This window comes from Passer montanus, unplaced genomic scaffold (genome assembly GCF_014805655.1).
Source record: "Passer montanus isolate IOZ18808 unplaced genomic scaffold, ASM1480565v1 scaffold16, whole genome shotgun sequence".
Classification (NCBI taxonomy): domain Eukaryota; kingdom Metazoa; phylum Chordata; class Aves; order Passeriformes; family Passeridae; genus Passer; species Passer montanus.
Window position 1 is genome coordinate 10,596,875 of NW_024363160.1, and position 25,908 is coordinate 10,622,782.

The 25,908-nt window shown below is 40.4% G+C and overlaps 1 protein-coding gene across 1 annotated transcript; it reads right to left on the minus strand.

Moving 5' to 3' along the window:
• Nucleotides 1–3,119: 3,119 nt before the first annotated feature.
• On the minus strand, nucleotides 3,120–25,901 carry TGS1 (trimethylguanosine synthase 1). The gene is made up of 13 exons (XM_039702965.1): nucleotides 25,746–25,901; nucleotides 25,025–25,089; nucleotides 23,429–23,601; nucleotides 20,742–21,588; nucleotides 19,843–19,960; nucleotides 18,781–18,867; nucleotides 17,810–17,981; nucleotides 15,970–16,324; nucleotides 14,951–15,121; nucleotides 13,887–14,030; nucleotides 12,510–12,726; nucleotides 11,432–11,510; nucleotides 3,120–3,403 (listed from the first exon to the last, which is right to left on the minus strand). The coding sequence occupies exons 1-13, from the start codon at nucleotides 25,841–25,843 to the stop codon at nucleotides 3,287–3,289; spliced, it is 2,643 nt and encodes an 880-aa protein (XP_039558899.1). The 5' UTR covers nucleotides 25,844–25,901; the 3' UTR covers nucleotides 3,120–3,286.
• Between the last annotated feature and the right edge of the window lie 7 nt (nucleotides 25,902–25,908).

The following is a 25,908-nucleotide window of genomic DNA, read 5'->3' on the forward strand; positions in this document are numbered from 1 at the left end:
CTTCTTCACCACTGAATATCAACTTTTTATAGGTATTCTGGATCACACAAAGATATTAAAGTGGCAGGAGTACTAAGATGCCAGTGCTGGAAAGGCTACACCAGCAACAGTAAATCATTAAGTGACAGGCCTGCCTCCCTTTCTTGGTACTTGGAGATGGGAATGTTTGTGTACAAGGGGAGGACAAATAAAGTGACTATGAGGCATATGAAAGATGAGAGAGCAAACCAAGTGAAAATAACCCGATTTTCTACTGATTTGTTCAATGAGTTATTGCAAGTAATTTTTTCCTTCTGGTATTTACGGGGTTTCCCTCTGCTAAATGTTACCACGGTCACTGTGGTGTAACATTAATTTGCTTATATAACCTCTCAGCTGCACATATAGACCCAGATGTTGTTTCAGAAACAGTACACTTGGGGAAGGTTTTCTAAAACCTGTACATGAAAACTTCATGGAACAGTTAATTTTTTCCCTTACCTCTAATGAGGCCTCATTCAGAGAAGGGCACAGTGATGTCCTACCATGAAGAGACAGCTGCTCAGCCCTGCTGATGGTCTGCTCTCCTCCCCTGAACCTGCAATTAAGCTTCAGCCTTGCAATGCACCTAACTTCATCTTCCATCACTTCTCTTCATGCCATGCACCAGAAAAATAAACTAATGGGCTTAATTTAATGTTGGATTTAATTAAGATAAACCTAAAGAGATAAGGGGCTCAAGAGCATACTGCAAAGTAGAACTCAGTATGTGTTAACTGAATTCAGTCCTTGGAAAAAAAAAATCTGCATTTTTCCTGTAGCTTATTTTGTGTCTTAGAATGGGTGAAAGATCAAACTTCTATGAGTATTCACAATAGCAATATAATTTCTTTGCTGCCCAATGTATCATTTACAAAATATTACCTAAATTCAGAAAGGATATTAAAATAGTGGCCATGAGCTGTCCAGAAATTTAAGTCTCTCAACCCACTAACTTTTTCCTCCAATATAAAGCAAAATAACATTTTATAGCAAGTCATGACTGACGCTCTCCTTCATGAAGGGTTTGTTGGTTGAAATTATTAACAAAAAAACTAAAAGTACTCACAGATGTATTTTAGACTTTAGACTGGTAGACTGAAAGCCCTAGGGAACTTCACCAGTTCTGTGCAAGTGGGAAGTGAGGGCAAACATTTATCACAGCCCAGAAGAGTGTATTCTGACAGAGTGTATTCTGTATTCAAGCTGTAATTAAAAAAAACCAAAAAACCAAAAACCCCCTTTTGTGCTTCTTGGTTAGAGAGAGGAACAGCTATGAACAAAGATATTCTTCTGCTTTTGATACCCTATGTGCCTGCAAAGCTTAGCAGACACTTTTAAGAAATTGCTCCTTTTTACCATGAAGTTCATTACACTGGAAGTAACAATTCAAATGGGTAAATGTTGTACCTTTTATATTTTAACTTCCACACTTTGTATACTGGGCACTAAACAAAATCTAACTAGTCTCCAGAAGGTAAAAGTAAATTCACAAGCTTTTCACTGTCAGAGCTTCCTTTTACAGGAGTAGCATCAGCAAGATCTCAAAATGCCTCTAAAGAATCTCCTTACAGAGCAAAAGAGGACCACGTCATAAGACAAGGGTATTTCTACAAGCAGCAATAAGCCAAATATAGGAAAATTTTAGTGTAGAGAGTGTAGACATACACAATATAAATGAATCTATTCTTCATTCAGCCTCATGGACTTGGATTTTTGTTTTTAGCTTGTAGTGAAAGTGTAACAGCATTATTGCATTCACACGCCACTGCCACAGTAAGTTTAGAGCTCCTGTAGTATTAGCACTCTTGCCAAATTCCCCTACGACCTAATAGGAAACTTCTAAGAAATATTATTTCCTTAATAATTCCCTTTAAATACCGATGCAGAGCCAGTACAAGACTTCTTCCTTGCTGTAGCACTGGCAAAGTGCAGTGATCCAAATTAGCCAAAGTATCTTCACAAAATACCTTCCATGAAGCAGGAATGTGACAGTAACAGTTCTGCACTTGTCTGGATTTGGAAAGGCAGCAAAGCCAGAAAACAGCTATTTCCCAGGGGCTATTTTACTGCACTGCAAACTCACATTGAGTCATAACAATCCATAAACACACAAACAATTTGGTCTCTTCAACTGTTTTGAAGAGTTGGATTTAATTCCTGAATGGGGAAAATAGGTCCTCTTAGTTGGTTATTCTACAGTAATTCTAGTTTTCTTGGATAGCACTAATGCATGGTTTAGTGTAGTTTCTGCTGCCTTCAGCATCCTGCTTCATTCAAAGCAGAGGAGAAGCAGCATTAATTTATCTTAGAAATTATTATTCTTACACTCTTACCTCAAAAACAAGCTCAAAATTGAGCTTGGGGACTTAATGTAAGAATATTTCAGTGAGAGCACCATAGCCATGCCCTAGGCATTTCTCACCTGCCTCCTCTTCCACGTGGAGAACTGCACAAAGGCCACTCTTCCCGTCCAAACTACAAGTGGGAGCAGAGAGCCCTCACCAGAAAAAGCTGGCTTATTTCTGCCCTCCCTGAAGCCTGTGTGAGGATTCCAAAGGCCTAAAAAAGAAGGGGGACAGAAACTCCTCTGCTTACTGATACAAACCTCCAGGCAGAAGGTTTCTTCAAAATATCTTTGCAATGAAGAGGAATGGCAGGGAGATAAAAAATAAAATAAAATGACAATAGCCAGAGGGCAGGGTCCCACCTCCAGACACAAACACACCCAGGTCTCTCTTTGAGCTGCAACAAGCCAGAGCACTCAGTAGAATTAATATGTGAACCTTCATCCTGCAAAGAAAACCTGAAAAGGTTTCTCAGAGAGCAGGGAGTATGAGAGATGGACTGGGGTCAACCTCTTGTGGTGCACCTAATCCTCTAGTTCCACCTGATGTTCACATGCTTTTGCTTCTCAAGCACAGACAGCAGCTCCTGTGGCTTTCAGGCTATTTTTCTTGACCCTCTGGGCGCTGAAAACCAGACCAAGAACAGAAGTGGCACATGTAAGAGTTACAAAGAAATCCTGAATCCCACTTCCATGGGTTGGGCTCAAACCTTGAAAGACTGCATTTTATAAAGAGCTTTCTTCATGCATTTAGTTTTGTCAAAATTATTATAAAACATTTATTGACAGTACAAACAGAACAAATTTCTGTACACTGAAATTAAAGCGGAAAATGGCTTTAAGTCATTTTTGACTAGCCAGCTGTACAAAAACTTAAGCAAAACAACAGGGAGGATGGGTTTGGAAGAATCCACATGGAGTTCAGGAGATGTCATGCCTTATTAGATCACCAAAATAAGCTGTTATTGTCTTCAGTTTGTTATTGAGAAAATTTTGTTCTATTTCAACTTTCCCTCCTGGCCCTGCTAGGGAAGCCACCTGAAAAACAAAGAACAAAAAATAAACCAATCAGTGTACAGGAAAAGAGTCAAAACCCCAAACCTTCTAAAGCACAAACAATCAGAAAAACTATCTCTGCTCTGTTAATACTGGTGGAAAATGTACTTTGGCAGCTAATGCCTCTGATCCTCTTTTTATGTCTCCTTTTACTCACAGAAGCCGTTTGTGGCTTGTGACTGAAAAACCTTCCTCACCCAAATCACGAAAACAAGAGGATTTCAGAGCCGAAGAGAAACACTCAGAAGTTGACATGCTGTGCTGAACTGAAGTTGACATGCAGAGATGCTAAACTCTGGTTTGCATGGCACTTGGCATTTGAGACATTCCAGTATAGCAAAAAGCAGCCTATAAGCTGTGCTTGAAAGATGTCACATCCCAAATTTTGGGGGAAGAGTAAAACCAATTTCAGTAACTTGGAAGCATAAAGGTGGCACTGAAGAGTTGCAGGGTGGAAGGGAACAACCCAAACAAAACCAAGCCCCAAACACGCAGAAAAACTCACAAAAACAAGGTCACAGTTAATCGTTGTTGCTATTGCAGCCAAAGAAAAAGCTGCTGTATGCACTGGAGTCGCAGGCAGTGCTGAGGGCAAGGCTGGGGCAGCAGTGCCTCTGCAGGCTGGGGGAGCCTGTCAGGCAGCACCAGTCCCAGCTTTGTGTTTATGATCACTGGAGTGAGAATTTCACCATTCATGCTCTGTTGGACTGAGCCTGGTGCACATATTTAATGCTTAATATTTACAGACAAACACCATTTCACAGAGGACTTTGCATTTTGGACTGGAGCAGGCAGCACTCTCCCCTTTCCTGTTTTATTCAGGATGCCTCAGGATAACAGCTTACTGGCCATCAATTCCTCATCAGGAGAGACTGCACAGTCAGAAGGACACCAAAAATGAACACTGTCAGCTTATTTTCCTTCCACTTTGGACCCTGAGGACCTGTCCTGTGGGGGGTCCATGCTCCACAGCCAGTTCTGCTCCACGCTGCCATTCTCCCAGCTTGAAAGATGTCACATCCCAAATTTTGGGGGAAGAGTAAAACCAATTTCAGTAACTTGGAAGCATAAAGGTGGCACTGAAGAGTGGCAAGGTGGAAGAGAGCAACCCAAACAAAACCAAGCCCCAAACACGCAGAGAAACTCACAAAAACAAGGTCACAGTTAATTGTTGTTGCTATTGCAGCCAAAGAAAAAGCTGCTGTATGCACTGGAGTCGCAGGCAGTGCTGAGGGCAAGGCTGGGGCAGCAGTGCCTCTGCAGGCTGGGGGAGCCTGTCAGGCAGCACCAGTCCCAGCTTTGTGTTTATGATCACTGGAGTGAGAATTTCACCATTCATGCTCTGTTGGACTGAGCCTGGTGCACATATTTAATGCTTAATATTTACAGACAAACACCATTTCACAGAGGACTTTGCATTTTGGACTGGAGCAGGCAGCACTCTCCCCTTTCCTGTTTTATTCAGGATGCCTCAGGATAACAGCTCACTGGCCATCAATTCCTCATCAGGAGAGACTGCACAGTCAGAAGGACACCAAAAATGAACACTGTCAGCTTATTTTCCTTCCACTTTGGACCCTGAGGACCTGTCCTGTGGGGGGTCCATGCTCCACAGCCAGTTCTGCTCCACCCTGCCATTCTCCCAGGCTGCTGCAAGAAAATTATTTCTATAGTTCCCCATGCAGGGAAATTACCAGGCAAAGTTATCAGGGTCTACAAGCCTGCAGTAGATTTTAACTGATCTTTAAGCCGAGATGATGTTAGCAGCTGAAACTTTGAGCTCAAGCTGTGTTATTAACACTTCTAAAGCCCCTTGAGATTTGACTCTGTAGTGCAGGTTTAAATATAAACATGCTGAACTTCCTCTATTTTATTGTGAGTAAAAAAACAGCCTACTATCAAGAGAAAATAACAGATTAATTTAAATTACACTTTGAACCTTTACTGACTTGTTCAGAAAACCTCCACACTTATCTAAATCAAGCATTTACTTTTCTGTTTTGATTTTCTCCCTTTTAATTTTTTTTTTTAATTTTTGCAGACAGAAACAAAAGTGTGAGCAGTTTCTTCATCCTTCAACTTCTGGTGATAGGAAAAAACGCTCCACATTCTTGTCAGAGAGGAACCTGCCACTTAAGTAAAAAACCAGAGGCTGGCTGACTTATAAATAGCACAAGAATCTAAAACTGGCAAGTGATCAGGAATGTTAATTTTACAACTTATCTGTTCTTACTTGAAATCCCCAAAGCATTGTGGGTTGATCCATAGTTTTTCTAGGAAGATGTTAACTTTTAATTTTTGACAAACAGAAGCTGCAATGTCCCTTCCAAAAAGTATTAAGAGGTTTTGCACTTTATAGCTGATGTCACTTAAGTATTTTAATATATTAATTGGATTAGTCAGTATAAGAATACAGAAATTAGTGTCTTGGGGTTATGCACTCCTGCTTTCTGGGTACAGTTTGTGCCACTAACACATCTAAGTATGACTAATGCATTGATATTAAACACTAGTATTTACTAAACATTTCTCTTAGAAGGCCAAGTAAAACAAGATACCCATACACTGATGGGTGGTATCCACCAAGAGACAGCTGAAAATTTACATATGCTGTGTCTAAGTGTTAAACCCAGGATAACTATGATTAATTTCAAACAACGACTAATGGTATTTGATAAACCCAAAGGTGAAAAAAAATTAAAATAAACATATGGGAATAAGCTCTGCTGTGACAGATCTGGTACTGTACACTCTTTAACCCACCTGATACACAGAGGAGAGAAATGCAAATCCTCTGTGACAACGCTTAGTTGTAAATTGCTGGAGGTTGCAAATTTAATTACGTAGGAGTTGCCAAGTTTTCCTCAGCAGGGCTCAGTCAACCCTGACAAGTGTAGTGAGGGAAGGCTGCCACACACCAAGCTTCAGAAGGGTCTGGCCTGGCAGAGGGACACCCTCTAAAAATAACAGCAGATTGAGGAACGATGCTTTGAGAAAAACAAAGGTGCTCAGCTATTTTTAGAGACACCAGTAAACATCTCCTGTTTTTGCAGTGCACTACAACGGTGAATACAGAAAGACTTCTTTATTTCTTTTAAAAACTTGACTAGTCCATAATGTATTTATTTTGCACTTTCCTGTGTACATACAATTATTCCCTGCTGGCAACCCTCCTTACCCTGGTTTATTCTTTAGTCCAAACCCACATTACCTGGGTGGACAGATATTGCCTCCTTTGCTGTGCTGCTGTCCCTAGGCAGAGGTAGAGGTTGCAGCTTTCATTTAACACTTCCCTGCATCCCTCTCACCGTCCAAACCCACATTACCTGGGTGGACAGATATTGCCTCCTTTGCTGTGCTGCTGTCCCTAGGCAGAGGTAAAGGTTGCAGCTTCATTTAACACTTCCCTGCATTCCTCTCACATTCATCCTTCAGTTCAGTGACTATTGCTAAAAAGAGTCCACAGCTACAGCCACAGCCAAAACACACCAAAAAAACCAGCCAACAGGTTTGAAAAGGAGACATCAGAAAAGATGAAAATATGAAAGGGGAAACAAACATAGAAGATTACTTCAGGAGCACAAGTTGCTTGAGGTGCAAACTGCCCTTACATTTTTCAAGTGTACTTTTGATCTTGAAGGTTTTCCTACTGGTCTTGGGGTTTTTTTTACATTTTTAAATCATACTGAAACTCTTTTAGTAAAGTAACTTCCCATCTGTTCCAGCCACCAACTAATGTAACTGTGGACAAAAAATTTATCATATTTTTTTCTCCCCTCCTAGAAACTTTTCTGAGGTATGACAAGTACAAGTTTTTTGACTTGACATGCAGTAACACAAGGATGCTGTGAATCAATTGATTTTATAGAATACTACTAAAATGAAGAATCCCCTCCCCCTGTATCCAACCTAAAAACTAAGGGGAACAAAACCCAACCCACTCAAAAAAGAAGAAAATGGTATTCTTTGCACTGAACACAATAAAATAAAATGCTCCCAGGCAGAATGGTATTCTTTGCACTGAACACAATAAAATAAAATGCTCCCAGGCAGAATGGTATTCTTTGCACTGAACACAATAAAATAAAATGCTCCTAGGCAGAACTTTTGAAAGGGTACAGGTATGCACGTAAATAATGACACCATCACAGTGGTGCCATCACCCTTTAACAGGCCAGACATTTATTTATTTTTTTCTTAATCTGTGTGGCAAATTATGATTCAGTATGCAAGCATTATGAGCTTTAGAAAGACTGAAGTTCAAAAGTATCACTCTGGCTTGGTGTACGCTGTGGGTAACTTTTGGCTCTCTCTTTTATCAAGGACAGAGAAAACACCTGAGTTTCAAGTGGGCTGCTTGAAAGCTGTTGTTATTAACACAATAGTCACAGCTGAAGTGTATGCAATTACATTTACTTAGAAATTATCAGCCTCCAAAACACATCAACCCACGGTCTTTTATCTGGGTTTTACCAACTCCCCTAATACCTAAGCATCATAAAAATACTATCAAATCAACCTCTGTTCATTTCCTGGCTTCTCACTCCTTGCTTTGCTTACTGTTCTATTTACTCCTAAAGAAAGATGACTGCTTGGCAAGTCCTATTTGGCTAGTCTCCATTTTAACATATCACAGCTGAAAGAGAGAATTCAAATAAATAAATGGGTTTTACTCATCTTCACGCTCCTTCACTGAGCAGTCATTTTTAACAACTGGTTCTTCACAAACAGAAACACGGCAACACAGAAACACATTTTTCCATCCAGGCAGTATACTGCAGACAGAACAAGGCCTCAGTGTCTAACTCCAGATTTTCTCAAAGTGATTGATGGAGATGAGGTGAGAACAAAGAAAATAAAAAAAAAGAAAAGTACCAGCATAATGTGTATGTTTTGTAGGACCATCAAGGTCCAGAACACTTTGCTTAATTCCAGGTTCACAGAACCACTCTACACTAGACAAGAAACAAAAACCCATTCCTGTATTCTGACAGTATTTGAAATAAAAGCCAGCTCTGAGACACCAACATTTAGGACAGCAAGACCTCCCAACAATAGCACAATTTGACAAAATGAGACACAGCTACCACAAACAACAGTATGCCTGTCTTCAAAGAATGGGCACATTTTAAACAATCACTAAGGCACAATCCAGTATCTGAGCTGCTAACCATGCACAAGTAGGATAAGTAATAAACTCCCAAATCCTCATTACTCCATCTCCCAAACATGGCTAGGCTGCTAAAGATGCTGACATGGTTATCTGTCTCACAACAGACCAGGTCACCAACATTTCAGGCTCACCAGTTTATTGGGGGGAGCCATCATGCATCCTGACAACATTCTGATCACCAGTGAGAGACCAACAGCAACTGAGTACAACTTCCACAATGGGATGAAAAGAACAGATTTTACCATTAGCAAGAAGGTCCTACAGCAACAAATTGCAGGTTCCTCCTTCTTTGCTGCAAATATTAACATGCAGAAGTATTATCTGGTACAGAAAAGAGTCTGTGAAAGAGATTGGACTACCTGGCATGACCCCATTTCCTAGAGGTTAGTACACACTTCTCACTCTGCCCAATGAGGCAGAGCACAGCTTCATAAACACTTCATAAATTACATTTATGAACTACATAACAGGCAGTAATAATAATTTTCACATATTTTTCAATGTATGTGTACACACATAATAATTATTCCTGATTATTCCTACCTAGAAAGAATATTGTTAAAGATTAATTCAACCTAAAACCAGACTTGCATATATTACAAATTTTCTAACATGTTTGTAAACGAGGAGACTTGATGCAATTCAGGGAAATGTTTTTATATTTCTTGTAAACGAACAAAACATCTTGCATTGGTTTGCTGCTCCCTCGTGAGGCAGAAGTACAGAAGTTCACTTCTCTGAGACCTAGAAAAACTTGATTTTCTAAAGGGAATGCAAAGAGTCCCATTTCTCTCAACAAGACCAACTCCACACCGACGTGGCTGTGCCTGCAGAAGCAGTAAGTGCTGTTTTTGCAACAAAGTCATGTGGAACAAGGCTGGATATCTTGTCCACCAATAAGGTGATGAACACCAAGTCCTCTGACACAGCTATGTCAACATCAGCTACCACCCTGCTTTCACTCCAGCAGTAGGATCCCTATACCCCTATTTAATGTTTGCTATCTAACAGTGATCGGATAGCTGTCTTTCATAAAAGTTACATATTTTCCACTAAATTTGAACCACCTTAACTAATGGTTAAACAGTATTTTCATTGCAAGATTACTTCTAACTGCTGGGCTTTTAAAAAAAATAAATTTTTATTTTTATTTTGCTGGAGATTCACAGCCCTGGAAGTGTAGTGGCAGAAAATTCAGAAACTTCATTCTTAAATACAGGCAGAGATTTTGGTAATCAAGCCCATAACAGTCTTCTGTGGACCAGAGTATTCACCAAGGTCACATTTGGAACATGTTTGACACACCTTCATTAATACAGGATGAAGACACTTCCTTAAACAGTGGGCTTGATTAACATTCTCTTTCCCCCTCTCAGATCATCAACCTTTTGGGTTATTTTTGTTCTTATACTGACACTATTTCTAAAGAAAGAATAAGGAGCTGATTTCCCTTCCAAAGAGTAGCCCATAGCCTGAAACACGGAACTGAACTCAGACCTCAGCCATGAACTTTTAAAACTGAGCCATGCTTTTGAGCAACAGCTCTTAGTCTGCAGCTACCTGTGTTAAACCAAACCCATGGATGTAATCAACATCATTCAGAGCCAACTCCACCAAGATGCAGAGATGTCAGGATACCCGGCCCAATCACCCAGAACTCAGCTCTTCTGAAGAAAAAGGTGCAGGCCTGTGGGGATACTCCTGCATGCTTTTGTGGAAACAGAAGTCAAATGTAGATGCCTTTGGCCATTTAGAAAGTCAGTAAAAAGTGCTCATGAGTAGAACAGAAAACTCTCTAAGGTCACTCTTCATCATGGGAATGAAATATTTGATAAAATGAAGTTTTAGAACACGATGTTGTAATTAGAGAAACTCTACCTAAAATTAAGGTCCCTGTTCAAAGATTCATAAGCCACTTTGACATTTCACCAGCCTGAAGTGCAAAAAGGAATTGAATCATCACCTGCCAAAGCTATGGTGCTGTGCACAGCATAAACTTAGAGTCAGCTAATACTTAGGCCATGTGAATTACAGCCTTTTTCTCAAGCCAGCTGTTTGTCAGCAACAATTCCACCATATGGCCTGATGTCCTGCCTACTCTAAGTCAGATGCAGTTTTTGGAAAAGCAGGAAAAAGTCCTGGGAAGTCCTGTGCATCTTGCTGGTGAGAACAGCTTCCTTCTTTCCAAAAAGCTACAAGACATAATTAACATAGAAAGTACACAGAGGAAACTAAACCAGACACTCAGGGGAATTGTTAGTCATGTAACTGCTTAAAAAAACCCAAAACTTCTGCCAAAAATCTCTAATACAAAAATCCGCACATCAGTGCCACAAATTCTGTGTTTATCACACATCACTTCAATGCAAGCAGCCTATAAGGAACCACACACCTGTGTGGACACCAACAGTATTACCCTGGAGGGCAGTGACTGCAGGCTCTGATTTCCTGCAACTCCTTCATAAACTGACAGCCATGAAGTCTGAGACTCACCAACTTATCAGATAGTGAGAGCTGGTTAAAATATATTTTTTGATATTTTTATAATGATGAATGTGCCTAGCAATTGGCTTTGAAACTTCTACAAGAAACTCTATTCTGTTGCTTTAAGAAGAAACAGTGTCAAAACCATGGAAATAATCTTCTACTCCCATTTCTAAATATACTAAAAGTACTGCAAACACAGAAATCACTTGACACAAGGGTCAAATTTAAAAACACAAATACCCCACATTCAGCTGAACAGACTTAAAAGTCTCATGTATGTGTTTATAATACTTATGTTTTAAGTTGACTGAGCATTTTATTCATTACCAAGACCTCATCCAGTAACACACCTGGTTAATATCAGCATTCCGAGGCAGAAAATACACAATATTGTTGGTGATCTTCTTGGAGAGCCTGAAAATTTCAAATGTAGAAGCCAGTAAAGGAAAAAACAAGAATGGGAAAGGAGAAGTTTCTTTATACTGATTCATTTTGAAAGTGTGTCTCAATTTCAGCTATTATGCAATTAAATTGTAGTTAGTTTTTTGAGTGTGTGGGTAGGATTCTCTTCTGAAATGCAGAAACTCTATTTCACCATCGGTGCCCTAAAAGTAGAGAAAAACCCCCAACACTCACTTTTCATGAAAATTTGACTGAACTATAGAGAAGTATTTGACAAATTTGAATGTTTGTAGCTAGTATATTTGGCTTACATTTGTTTTTTAATCCATTTTGTGCTATCTCTCACACATGCATACAAAGATTTTCTTAAAAATATGGCTACATTTTAGCAAGAAAGGGACCAAATTAAGATTATTCTGTGACAAAAGAAACCCCACACTTAATATATGATGAAACCATTATGTTAATACCTTCCCAGATGAATGAGTGCTCAGTATCACTGTTAATAAGCTAGTATGCAATTCTGTATTAATTAAAAGAGTTAATATTTTGCTTGCACTCTTCTGTGATTTCCCAAGTCACAGGCAGGTGCTATGACTGAGAACAGTTTTAGTAAGGTATTTTAAATGAGATATTCCTTTTACGAATCAATTAAAAAGCGGAATTAACGACAAGGTCATATATATATATAAACACACCACATGGCTATTTGATTGCTATGTGGTATTTTAATAAAATAATTTAAAGGAGTTAAAACTTCTGAATTAATGTTTTAAGTTGAGAGCTACTCAATTCACTGATGGATTTCTTGCTTTCAGGAAAATCTCATCACCATTTTTTTGGCAATAAAAAATAAAAGCATTTCAATTTAGGTGTGAAGAGGACTAAACAAATTATTTGCACCTGGAACTCCAGCTGCCGCCCGTATCACCCACAGTCAGCCAACTGGGCATGCAAACCCCATGGGAAGAGAGGGAGGAGAGGAAAGGGAGAAGCCCCGCACAAGGCATAAGCTGGAAAGGATATCCATCTGGGCAGATCATGGTTTGGATGTCGAAGATTTCGGCAGCGGCGTAGTCGGGCCCACCCCAGGGCGGGCTGAGGAACACCACGTCGGCGCGCAGGCCGGCCGCCAGCGCCATGAAGTCCCCGCACAGGAAGTCGATGTGCTCGGCCACGCCGTACACCTCCGCGTTGTGCCGCGCCAGCCGCAGCTTCTCGGGATCGATGTCGATGGCGATCACTGCCCGCGAGAGACGGCCAACACCGGGATTAACGGGAGGGAATGCCGCCCGACAGGCAGCAGGGCACCGCGGTCAGACACTGCTGCTGTGACAGCCCCACACCTCCGCGTTGTGCCGCGCCAGCCGCAGCTTCTCGGGATCGATGTCGATGGCGATCACTGCCCGCGAGAGACGGCCAACACCGGGATTAACGGGAAGCAGGAATGCTGCCTTACCGGCGGCAGGGCACCGCGGTCAGACACCGCTGCTGTGACAGCCCTGCGCAAGGCTCAAGGACCAAACATGGCACTGTCTGCCTAAGAGAGCAAGTCCTTCTTGCCTCAGGTTGGGCAGGAGCCTGACAACTTCCATGGTGTCCATTAGAAACTTACTCTTCTTTATTAAAGAGAAACATTGATCTGTGGCTGGCTACATAGTTCTGAAAATTGAGTTGAAAAAGCTCCAACCACCAAAGCCCAAGAGATATAGATGATACGAGATTAGTACATAACAACAGAAATTAAAACTGAGCCAGGAAATACAAAAAGCCAAGTGAGATGTATAGATTGGATCATAGCCTACCCAATCTAATGCAGTAGAAACTACCATTTGTCTTGCTCAAACATTAGTCAGAAGAGTTAGATAAACTGGGATGAGTATCTAGCAGGAAATATTTTTACAGGAAGTACTCTCTACATTTCACTACAATATCACTAGCTGGCATTAGACTAACATGAAGTTATCATCACTTTTGTGTACTTAGTTCTGCAGAATCTGCAGGTGATTCCATTCAGTGCTTTAAGTACTGTTCACATGGAACCTGTTTTTTTTTGAGTACATAGACTTCAAGTAAGAACTGGGAAAAGCAGCAGCTTTGACAGAAGTCCACTTTTACCAGTGATCTCCACCGTATCTAACAGACCAGTTATTATGCCACACAAAAATAGCGTTGACTAGTACAGCATAAACCCAACTTTGACTTAAAAGAGAAAAGCCAGATTTATTGGTCCTTTTTGAAAACAGAGAGGTCATATTGTGAGTCTGATGAAGTGAAACAGCTGCTGCTGCTACAGAAGCATCGAAAAAGAAAATAAATCAACAAACAGAGCACACACTTGAGTAGTGTCAGGAAAAAGATTGAAGAAACAAAACTAATGCACTGTTTACAACACCTACTTACCTCTTTTTGAGGTCAGTGCAAACTGAATAGCATTTCCTCCAACCCCGCAGAATGCATCCACTATGATGTCGCAGTTGAACGACTGACTGACACGGACGGCAATATGCTCAGCTATTTTCTCAGGAGTAACAGAAAACCAGCCCTCTGCAGAGGAAAGGGAAGAAATGTATTTTAACCTCTTATTTCAAGGTCACCTAATTTAAAAACAAACAACCAAGCCCCACATAAAACTGAAGGTTTAGCATTAATCCCAAGAATTTTGGCTTAGTGCATTCCACCAGGAAATACCGGCTTTGAAGACGATAAACTCTGCTCAGTCCAGAGATTTGCTAAGCAAACAAAGTCTAACTGAAGCAAACTGATATGCCTTAATCTCAGTACATGCTTTGTTGACCTTGGTGCTGAGGATTCTAGTTTATCAAGGAGAAGTCCATGAGCACAGCTATGAAAAACTTTATACATCGTGATGATGCTCTGTAGGAAATGAAACCAGAAATATATTCTCTTATCCACCATTTTATTTTCTTCACTACTATGTCTGGTCTGCCAATTAATCTGCAAGTTTATGAGGGAAAGCATTAGAAATTGAAGGTTTACTAACCCAAACAACAAAAAAATACCTGGTAATCCTAATTCCTCCCTTACCTATTAATTTATGATTTGAAGTGCTCCGCAAGCAAGCATGGAAAAAAGTTGCTTTGCAAGTGACTGCTGCAAGTCAGAACAAAACAGAAGGAAACTAGACCCATCAGAATACTTGAAAATTTCACAGAATTATTTTATAAAATATAGACACAGAAAAATATTACTGAGTTTCTTAACGAGTTCTGATAAAGTATAATTTGGGTCCATCAAGACCTTCAGCACATATAAGGACTAATGCAGACAGGGATGTCCCACACTAAAAGCACTTCTCGGGGAGGGGAAGGAATTTATCTGTGGGTGCAAACACACACTCAGTGCTCTTCCTTTAAGAAAATGAGTAATAAACTGCAAGAAGGACCACAGAATTGGATAGATCCTCACATATACCACCAAGTCAGCACACTTAGTACTGAACACACCTCTGTCTAGTTTAATTCCCTCATCAAACCGGGAGAAGAGCCGGTAGCGTTGTGCCCAGTATTTGAGGAGCTCTGGATCAGCAGCAATCTCAGGAGGTACAGTTCTCAGTGCATTTTTATTCCTCCTCCTTCTTTTTGTCTCCTTCTTCACAGTAATTTTTTCATCCACAGCTGGAAGATACTGAAAAAGTTAACAGCCACTGTTCTTATAGGCTAGGGTATGTAATTGGTAGATGAGTGTTAAGATTTAAAAACACTGCTAAATGTTCTTTATCACTGTTTGCCAGATTATGAAGATTAGAAGCTTTAAATTAAAAAATAGCATCCTGTATTTCAGGGCATTAGTCACAGTCCTAAAACTTGACACAGTTCACCCATTATTTAAGAGCCTGAATCTTCAACGGGAAACAATAAACTATGTAATGAGCAAACAAGTAGATCAGAGACCAGTTTAATGCCCTTTTATCAGTAATGAATAAAAACCAATCTAGACAAGAATTTTACAGTAGGAAACTAACATAACTGAACTACTGGAGGAAGGATTAAATTATATGTAAAAATGTGAATAATCCTGCTTTCCTTTGTTTCATGTTAAATACAAAAGTTGGTAATCCTGATTTTTTTAAAAAAAATCCTATAAAACAATTTTAACAACATACGTTCCCTAGAGCTCAGCAATGTGCATTTGAACCCAAAACTTGATGGTCCATGCAGCTACCTGAGGTTTAATAACCCTCATCCTTGCAGAGGGAAAAAAAAGATATGAACTGCAGACCTGCTATACCATGTTGAGGATAAGAAATGACTGCTCATCTATAAAGAAATACCATTAAAGACAAGACCCGGGATTCTGGCATTCCAGAAATAAGCTAATTCCACTAGCACAGCTCTCAATTGCTTTCATTACCCCTTAGACTTAATGAGTCTCATTAAAATTAACAAAATAAGTAGTGCACGACACAGTAACTTGAGAAGGCAGTATTAAGTCCACTCCCAATTCATTTCATCAGGTGCTTTACCTTGGCTGATGTCCTCTGTCTCTGGCTGGAGATAATCAGGGATATCCAGAGGGACAAGCTGCCGCCCATCGCCATGCTCGGGCCCCCCTGCCCGCTGCTCATCGCAGCCGCTCGCCACAGCGTCCTGCACCTCCCCCTCAAGCTCACTCCCTCCAGCTTCCGTGCAGGCTGCACTGGAAGATGGTGGCTCCTGGATTTCAGCATCCAGCGTCGCACTCCGTGTGGCAGCAATGCCCTCCTGACCCTCTGAGTCGCTGCTGCTCACAGACGATGCCTCTGCTTTACCCTGAGGGGTGCCTGTCTGGGACGTGTCTTCCTCCTCAGGTTTACTAACCTGCTTCAGGAACATTTCCACCTGCAATTGTCAGATATCACAGATGATCAGATCTGTTATCCAGAGCACAGCTTAAAAGCCTTGCAGTTCAAAAGCACCTGCCACTGCAGGCACTCTCTACTGTCTGTATTTTGAAAACACTAAAATATCCAGACTCAAAACATTCAAGTAGTCCTTAACTATACTCCCTTTTACAAATACTTAGAAACAAGTTGTCTTTGGGAACTAGATGCCAACTACCTCCAAGAGGTAGCAAAGAGAAACAAAAAATCAACCAACCAACAAAAAAGATCAACTGATAAATAGAGTAAATAAGTCTCATGTAATATCTGAATAGTCACACTTGCCACAACCCAGGTGACCAAGTTTACTACTTCACAACTGTCTTTCTCTAATCTGCTTTCAGAGATGTACTGTACCTCTCAGGGAAGAGTATTTTAGCATAAACAGGTAAAATTACCTTCACACATTTGTTGCCTCACCTTCAAGATGTACCAAATGGTGCAGATGGTAAAGGGTTCTGCTGCACAGCAGAGAGTTCGACATAAGCTCCTAACCAACGCACAGACACCTCTCCAAACTCCTCAAAGGCACATTCAGATGCTCCTTTCTACATTATTGTTGCTCTGAGTGGCTCTAGACCTGGAGCAGTTCCTTACCTGGAAGTCTGAGGAAATTCATAACTTTTTTTTCCTTCACATAATTAAATTTGCCCTCAAACTATATTGGCCCCAGGTACAAAATCAAAAATTAATCAGAAATTATAGCAATGTGACTGGAGGTCAATAAAATATGTATAGCATCACCACCACCAGAAAACAGTGCTTTGCACTTGGATTTTGGGGAATGCCAAGCATCGCAGAAGTAGGGGAAATAACATTAACATTTGTGTGCTCAGATTTTCAGAAAAACTTAACTAAGTAAAATCTCCAGTGAACAAATGTTTCTACTTCTTAGCAATTTCTGAGTTTTTTTAAAAAAAAGCATGAAGTTATAGATGAAAATAAATGCAGGCAGCTGTATAAGCAAAACCCTTTCAAAATTACTAAAAATATGGAGTTACATGAAATACACTAATCTACACAAAGATTTTGTTACTGCTGAAATGCCAGCATTAACAACTGGCTTCACATGCAATTTACAATCAAAGATACTTTTAGTACCAACAGAAGCCTACACACATCTCTGAAGCTATGTACACCCAGATGTTAGGAATAACTTTCACATAAGCTGGCCATTTAAGATCACATTCCTTTTGACAGGGTCTACCAATGCCTTTCCATAGCCATCCTAATCTAAATACTTTTCACATTGGTGGGAGGCAGAGAGGAGGAGCAGAAAACAAGAAAAAAAAAAAAAGGAGCAGTGGACTGACATTTAAAAATGCTGTCTACTCTGGGCAACTAATATTTTTTTCATTTTCATAATACAACAACAGCTAAGGTAGCAGTTGTTGTATTATGAAATACAAATACAAATTACAGTAGTGTTAAAAAGTAAACATACCTTCTTCAAAGTTTTGCTTTTTTTGCATGTGATTTCAGATTTCTCTGTAAAGAAGATATGTGTGTTTTTGCTTTTCCTTGGTTTACGCATATCCAAGAATTTGGACTTGAGTTTTTCTTTTTTCTCCAAGTACTGCACACTTCGGTGGGTGAAATCTGGAATTCCACCATACCTGAAAATAGACAGACAGACACACTCATAAGGACTTAGTTGGTTAATTTCCTTTAGAAGCTTTAACATGAATGTTGATGTTTACAAAAAAAATATTTAGACTTAAGTATTTTTTATTGCTCCATTTAAAATAGGTCGCTGAGTGTAGCTGCAAAACATCGTACCTTCACAAAAATGTTAAAATTTTTATTTGAAAATGTTTAAGCTAATTAGTTTTAGATTTTTTTTCTAGTAGTCATATAACTTTAAATGAAAACAATTTCCTGGGCCAGCCCGAAGAACAGAAAACGAAAAAAATATCTTGATTAGAAGAATAAAAGATCTTTTTGGTGGCTGTCAAGAACCTCCAAAACAGCTACTTTTACCTTCTGGCAAATGTAATTAAAAAAAACCAACTAACTATAAAAAACTTCACTGGCCAACACCTGGCAATACTTTCCCAGTATGGCAATATTTCACTAGTATAAAGGAACTTCATTCCAATATGAAACAGTTAAAAATCATGATCTCAGCCCACAGGACTCTAAACTGAGAAGACCATTCACTGTCAGAGCCTTTGTGCTCTAATTTAAGTAGCTGACCAGTCACTTAACATTTCTACAACTGAAAGTACCTTATGTCTTACACCTTAGTGTAAAATGTAAGGTACTTTCAGTTGTATAAATGATTCCCAGAGACTAACTCTGGGAATGAGCTTCAAAAGTTTAACAAAAAGGAAATGGTGATGAATGGTCTATTTCCATAATAACAAGAGGGCTGAGTTGCTTTGAAAAACCCCACAGTTCCTTGTAAGTAATTACTTTTGTCCTGTGCCACACTTGAAACCCAACACAGAGCAGGTTTCCTCAGGATCTTCCACTGGGTTCTCATCCATGTCCAGCTCATGGCTAGGAAAAAACACAGATGACAAAGTTATTTACTGTGAAGAAACCAATAATTTTACAGCTATACTGCTAAAAATCTTGCAAATTGAAAACATTTAAATGTGGGCTTCAAGTAAGTTCCTCCAAACACTGCTGAAACCAAACCAAGCAAATAACACCACCCTATTCTTGTGCATAAATTTTTGGGATGGTTTGGTTTTATAACCCAATTCTATGGACATATGCCCTTCTACTGGGGTATTATAACTGGGGTTATAATATTCCAACTATTCTGAATGACCTCTTAAAATACTTAATGGCAAACCCTACACAATGAAGACAGTGTTTGCTCACCCTATTTCCAAATTACCTTCATCATCTATCATGTTATCTATATTATCATCTATTATTAATGCTGTGGCATCAGCAAAATACTAGAATGAAACCACAGCTATGTGACTAGCAGGTAACAATTCCACCCACTCCTTCACATTTGAGTCTGCAAATTCATTGCAGAGGAAGAGCCATCTCACCATCTTTGAGACTATGTATTTTTAGCGAAGAAGGAAAAAAAAACATGACAAGGGAGATACTGTCCATTTTATGCTTGTTATAGCTCTGAGCATTTTACTGGCAGCATTCAATGTAGTTAAACAAAACAGATTATTTACTGTTGTTCTGATATTGTCTATACTAACTAGACCTAAATAAGCAAGCTTCCCTATGCAATTCAACAATCTTCCACACTTCAGTGGCACAAGAATATCACCATCACCTTGTACTGTCATCAAGGCCATACACTGTTTTCATAAAGCACTGGAAGAGAGGAAATATCCACTGCTTGTTGTGAGGCAAAGCAGTAAGCAGTGATGGAAGACTATGTGGCTTTCTACTGACATTTTAACTCTATCTTCAATCAAAGGTATAGTTGGTATAAATCAGAAGGCTCCTGGAGCTGGACTGCATGAGAAAAAAGCTCATGTAAATTTAATGACTTGCCTTCTCTTGACTTTGACACATCTGTATTCAGGAGGCTCTTCATCCTCATCTTCATCTTGGTCATGAAGCAGCAACTGCTTTTTTTCACTTGAATTCGCACTACATGACTCCTGCACACCTAAAAAAGATACGACATATTTTCCTTCTGCATAAATCAATTCCTTACCTTCCTGTCCCCAAAATACCCCTGCAGCTAATCAGTGTGTGCCAAACACACATCTTTACTTGTCTTTGTTTGAGGGACAACATACTAATAAAGCTTCCAGTATTACACGGTAGTGTTAACAATCTTATGAAGGACCAACTTCAAATTATCTCATCTCTCCATGAAAAATAAAATGCCTACAAGATACAAAATTTGAAACAGTTTCTCCTTGTGTGTAAAATTTGTTTTCCATCTCATTAGCTATGCAAAGATAGTCACACAGCTTTAGAAAGGGAAGATTTAAACAGTCCTCTCTTTCTTTTTCAAAAGGAGATCTTTTCACCTCTCCCATTCCAGCTCTACTGTAGGACCAAGCTGGGACCACATCTGCTTCCTCCTCTCTTAGAAAGTCACTAGCAGCAGACTTAAGTCTCAGCTGCAGTATCAAGACTAAGATAAATAATTAAATATACACCAAGAGGGATCTCTCATCAATATCTATAGTACATTTGAAGATTTATGAAGTACATGTTCTGTTAAAACCATTTCTGGCTGAAGAACACATTGAATATACAGGTTAGAGAGGAGAAATCATCCAAAGAAGCAAAGGGAAGAAAAAGGAATTGAGTATGTAATCATTCCACAAAATACCTAATTGACTTTTTAAAAATGGCATAAAACAGACATGCCCTTGTTTCTCACATACAATTACCTAGAGAATTCTGATAATCAACTTTATTTGATTTTTTATTACCTGACTGGTTAACACTCTTATTTTCACAAGGTACTCTCCTTTTTCTGCTTCCTCCATCACAGGGCTCCTTCTCACTTCCACTGTCAGATGAACTCAGCTCTTCAGGATCCTCATGGGCTACTGTTAGAGCAGCACTACTCTGCTCCACTTCCTCCAAATTCAGATTTAAATTAGAAATCCCAGAGATTATTTCACTGTGGGGCTCAGCACTTGAAGGGAGCGTTTCCTCACTTCTGGTGTTGGAGGGAGACAGCTCCAAGCTCAGCACTTCACTGTGCTCAGATCCTGGGCTAACCAAGCCCATTTCTCCTGAAAAACCAGTCTCCTGTGTAATCCCATTAATTTCCACCTTGTCACCATGTGAGCTCTCAGTAGTCCATCCTTGACTTGTCCAGTATTGAAACTGTTCCCAGTAATACCAGTACAGTTCACTATAATGCTGCTCCCATTCTTCCTTAGTATCTGGACTACTCCAAGGCTCAGAGGATGTGATGCCCTCAGATGATGAGACCTCCTGGTGCTTTTCCAACCAACTTTGCCAAAGAAGGCCCTCTCCATACTCGTTCCAGTACTTCTCCCATTTTTCCTTAAGTCCACTGGATAAAGCCTCACTTGCAAGGCTTTCTGAACAGTTCTCTTCAATTACAGCATGAGGTTTGCTGCTCATCTCACATTGCTCTGTAGCTAGGGCCAGCTCACCAGAAACAGACTGGATACAACCACCACAAGCTTCGTCCTGGCATTCCTGCCCCATTTTATCCTTGTGTTTTTGCTGTAACTCTTTTTTCTTCTTCTTTTTCTTTTTCATAATCTTCACGTTATTTTTCTTTCTGTAATTTTCTTTTTCCTAAAAGATAATGGAAAAGTTAGAAGTCCACAACATATACACAATCTTGTCCTCTCTCCAGTCACATTTCTGTTTCCATTGGAACCCTCCCTCTCAGTACAACCCTGCTGTTAGCTTTCTCCCCAAAAAAGCTGTAGAGTTTCTGGGTCTGATAGGGCCCTGCTACATAACCTCAACTGACACTTCTGAAGAAGGTGTGAGGAAGAGCTGTAGAAACACACATATACAAAAAAGCAGAATGATAGACAGAAATGGGGCTGCTGAGTGGGAAGTCATTAGCAGCTCAAAGATTCAGAAGGAAAGTCATCGACAAGAAACACTACAAAATCCTAAAGGGAAGTTGGGCAGAAATTGAAGGGTGTCAAGGTTGAGCTCAACAGCAAAATACTGTCTTGGTATTTTGGTTTTGTTTTATGGGGCTGTGGTGGCTGATCCTTACTTTTACCCAGTACCTGCCCTATCAGCAAACACTGTTTAGTGTTTTATTAGGATAGCAAACATAATGCTCAACCTCATACAATGTTAAATACTTGCTATCTTTGGATGCTGTACACACACACACACAAAAAATCATTCTTTACTCAAAAGCTCTATAAATCCTGCAGCTGAATCTGTTTGTTTTGAAGAGAGTGACCCAAAAGAAGGGAGCAATATCTTTTCCATCCCATAATAATCTCCAAGTTGGCTAATGGAAATAGGAAACAAGGAAACAACAACCTCCTGCCCAAACAGATGGCCCTTTCATTTGTGCAGTACAATCATTTCACTTGTTACAACAAACTCAGCTACTACAGTTATCTGGTGGAACAGAAGACAGAAACCTGCTCCTAAAAGGAACACTAAGGTAACTTGTTGCTTTTATCAATCACAACTCCACTTGTTTCAGAGGAACTTCCTGTGATAACAAAACTCACATGGACAAAAGACTGTGAATGTATGCCCCAACAGCTGTAATCCTTAGTTTTGTTACACTGACAAAAATGTATGGTGGACTACAAAGAAGTTAAAACTGAAGAATTGGCATTGATCTTTCATCCACATTCCTCATGTTATTATACACAGTCCAAAGCACAATGGTTAATAGTAATCTAATAAGAAAATGCATTCTTTTCTCATTCAACTTATTTGCATATCACTACACAGCAACAAAAATTGCACACATACTTTGGGCTTGAAGTTGGACGCCTGTATGGTCTATTTACAAGTTATCCATTAAAATCACATATAAGATTTTCCTATTTATTTACAAATTAATTAGGTCAGAACCTGTCTCACTGTCAGGGAAGTCTGTATTCCATAAAGAGGACACTGTGAATATTGCACTTTTTGTCATCTGTGAAAACTTCAGGCCCCTTCCAAAGCCCAAATGCTCCCTATGGGAAGCAGAGCACCAAAGCCTCACTCCTGCCTTTGGAACAGCCTGGCTTTATCAGCTGCAAGGGGGATCTGAAAAACCTGCTGTTTACATTACTATCAAAAGCTAAATGGTTAAGGCAGACAGTGTGAAAATACATGCTCAGATTGGAGTGTACTAGCTGTCCTGATGTGTAGCATCAGCTTTATCACAGCTGTTTTAAATCACATTTCTCTAGTCACAAGAGCAGAACAGATGGACACATAAAGCACAGCCCTGACCCTGTTTAGTCCAACTGGCAGAGGGGTTTTACAACCTGGACAGACCAAGGTGCTGTGTGCTGTTAACAGGATGCAATGTAGGCAGCTTAAAGGCAGCTCAGATACATTTCCATGAACAGCCATCTCAGAAATAACTGAGAGGAGGCACATCCCTAGGTCTGGAAACACTACCCAAACAGAACAAATAAAGTAAGTAAAGGTTTACCACAAAGTCCCTGTGGGCTGACTGCCCACCAAACTGAAGAGGCAATCCCATGCTCTTCATAAGTTCAGCTTCTGAGTCTAATTCAACTTCTTCCAGGTCCAGGGCATGATTAGCATTCACCTTTAATCTCACATTGGGACAATGGTTCTCCTCCTCAGATGCTTGTTCTTCCCCTGTTAACAAGTTATATTCATGAATATAATCTGGTTCTGACACCTCAATGCCACAGCACGGCACACAAAAGATAGCAGAACAGCCTCTTATGCTTTCTTTCTCACTTAAACATCTTCCTCATAAACAGCTCAATTTCTGCATAACTTATCAGTAGGAATCAAAATGTAACTTCCACAGCCAAAGCACTGGAGTGGGTCTGTCTGGAAAGGAGTTAAGTTCCCCATAGCAGTCTCTATGGCACTGTGTTTGGGATTTGTGGCTGAAACAGCGTGGATAGCACACTGATGTTTTGGCTACTGCTGAGCAGTACTCACACAGCCTCCGTAACCTTCTCTTTGCCTGACTCTGCCCTCCCCAGCAAGCTTGCACTTTTATCAAATAGGCAAAAACATATTACAAATAAAATTACAAATATTACTGAGAAAGTAGGAGCTGTATATGGATGAAAATTATGAAATCAAAAGCTCTTGACTCAGTTGACAATACTGAAACATTCAAAGTTTTTGGTTTGGTTGTTTAGGATATATTTACTGCCAAATTATCACATAACCTGAGACCTTTCAATTTTTAACTGATTATTCTCACTGCAAATCACTCATACATGTACAAAAACATAGCTTACAATCTCCTTCTTTCATTCCTCTCACATTGCCTTAATCTAATCTGTGCTATTATTTATTAGCTTCTGTTTCTGCACAGACTTCCTTTCAAATCAAGATATTATACTGCTGGATCTACCAACACAGCAATGATTAAAAAAGATACCAAAACAATTATGGTCAGATAGGCAAACATGAGGAATTCAGGAGATGAAGTAAGGGATTGGTGTTGAATTTGTTAGAGAGTATACCATGATGATTCCTAGATTACAAGCATGCCAAGTGACTTTTCTGGTCCTCCTCATGTGATTCATTGTATATATGTGAATCATAATTTTCCCTATCAGTGCTATTGCATTTCTATACTTCTGGCTCAGCAGATTAACTAGCAACAGCTAATGTCCTAGGCTGGGATAGAGACAGAGGAGACAAACACATAGGATCCACAGACCCTCCATTAGGCAATCAATATTAAATTAAGTTGAAATTATGATTTCAAGGGATCAATTATGATTTCAAGGTATCAGGGATTTCAAGGGATCACCAGGTCAGGGATGTGTGATATAATCTGTTCCATGCACCAGGTCAATATTATGTGAGCTGGTAAATCTTATTTGGACTGGAATAAGCACTGCACTAGGTTTGACACAAATTTCTACATCAATATGACGCAACCTGAAAGCTATGTATGTTCTAAGTTATCATTCACTTCTGTCCCTATTGCAAAATACTGAAAAACACAGAAATAAGAACAACTTCAATAACCACACATAATTCACTTTGAGACTGCACCTACATTATATAGTACATTGTATTAGCTTACCCGTACTGTCATTGTCATCTTTAACATAAAATCCTTTTAATCCCTCTTTATATAATTTTCGATCTCTGTAAAAATAAAGACAGAAACAAATGCAGAAAAGCACCATTGAAACAATGGGTTTTTTTTTTTATAGTAAAAGCAATCATTCAGTGGAAAAAACCTCCCCAGGGATGCAATAAAATCCCAACCACTGGACGTTAAAAGCCGATCCTTGATGGGGTACTTAATCTCTTCTAGGCTCCGCTCCCATGAAAGGCTGGACCAAGGGACCTTTCCAAAGGTCCCTTCCCACACGGGCTGCCCTGTGACTCCAGACACGCGAAACAAATAAAAAGTAACAACATCTGGAAAAGGCAACACTTTAATTAAAGCCTGACGGCAAAGCCCATAGGAGCGACGCTCAGTAAACGCCGCACTACGCAGTACACTCCGCAATGAAATGTTCCCGTGCTCCTCTCCGCGAGGAGCCGGCTGCTTCCCTGCGGATGGGCAGCGCGAAAGGGGCGGCACGGCGCGCCGAGCCCCGGCCCAGGGATCGGCGTTGGGGGCTCCTCTCACCCTTTTCTGCTCCCCCCACCAGTGATAAACTGGGTGGGGTGCTTCTGGGCACAGCCCCGCAAATCCCCGCTCCGCCCGCATCCCCTGGCGCAGCAGCGCGGCCCTTCCCGCCCGCCCCAGCCGGACGCTCCCGGGCCGCGGGGGCGCGCCCGGCGCTACTCACTCGACGAAGGCGCGGGAGCAGAGGCACAGGATGCCGCCGGCCGCCCCCGCCCGCAGCAGCAGCTCGGCCACCAGCCTCGGGCCCGGCTCCTGCACCATCGCTGCGGGAAGCTCCCCACGCCGGGCCCGGCACGGCCCCGGCCCCGCCGCCGCCTTCCGCCGGA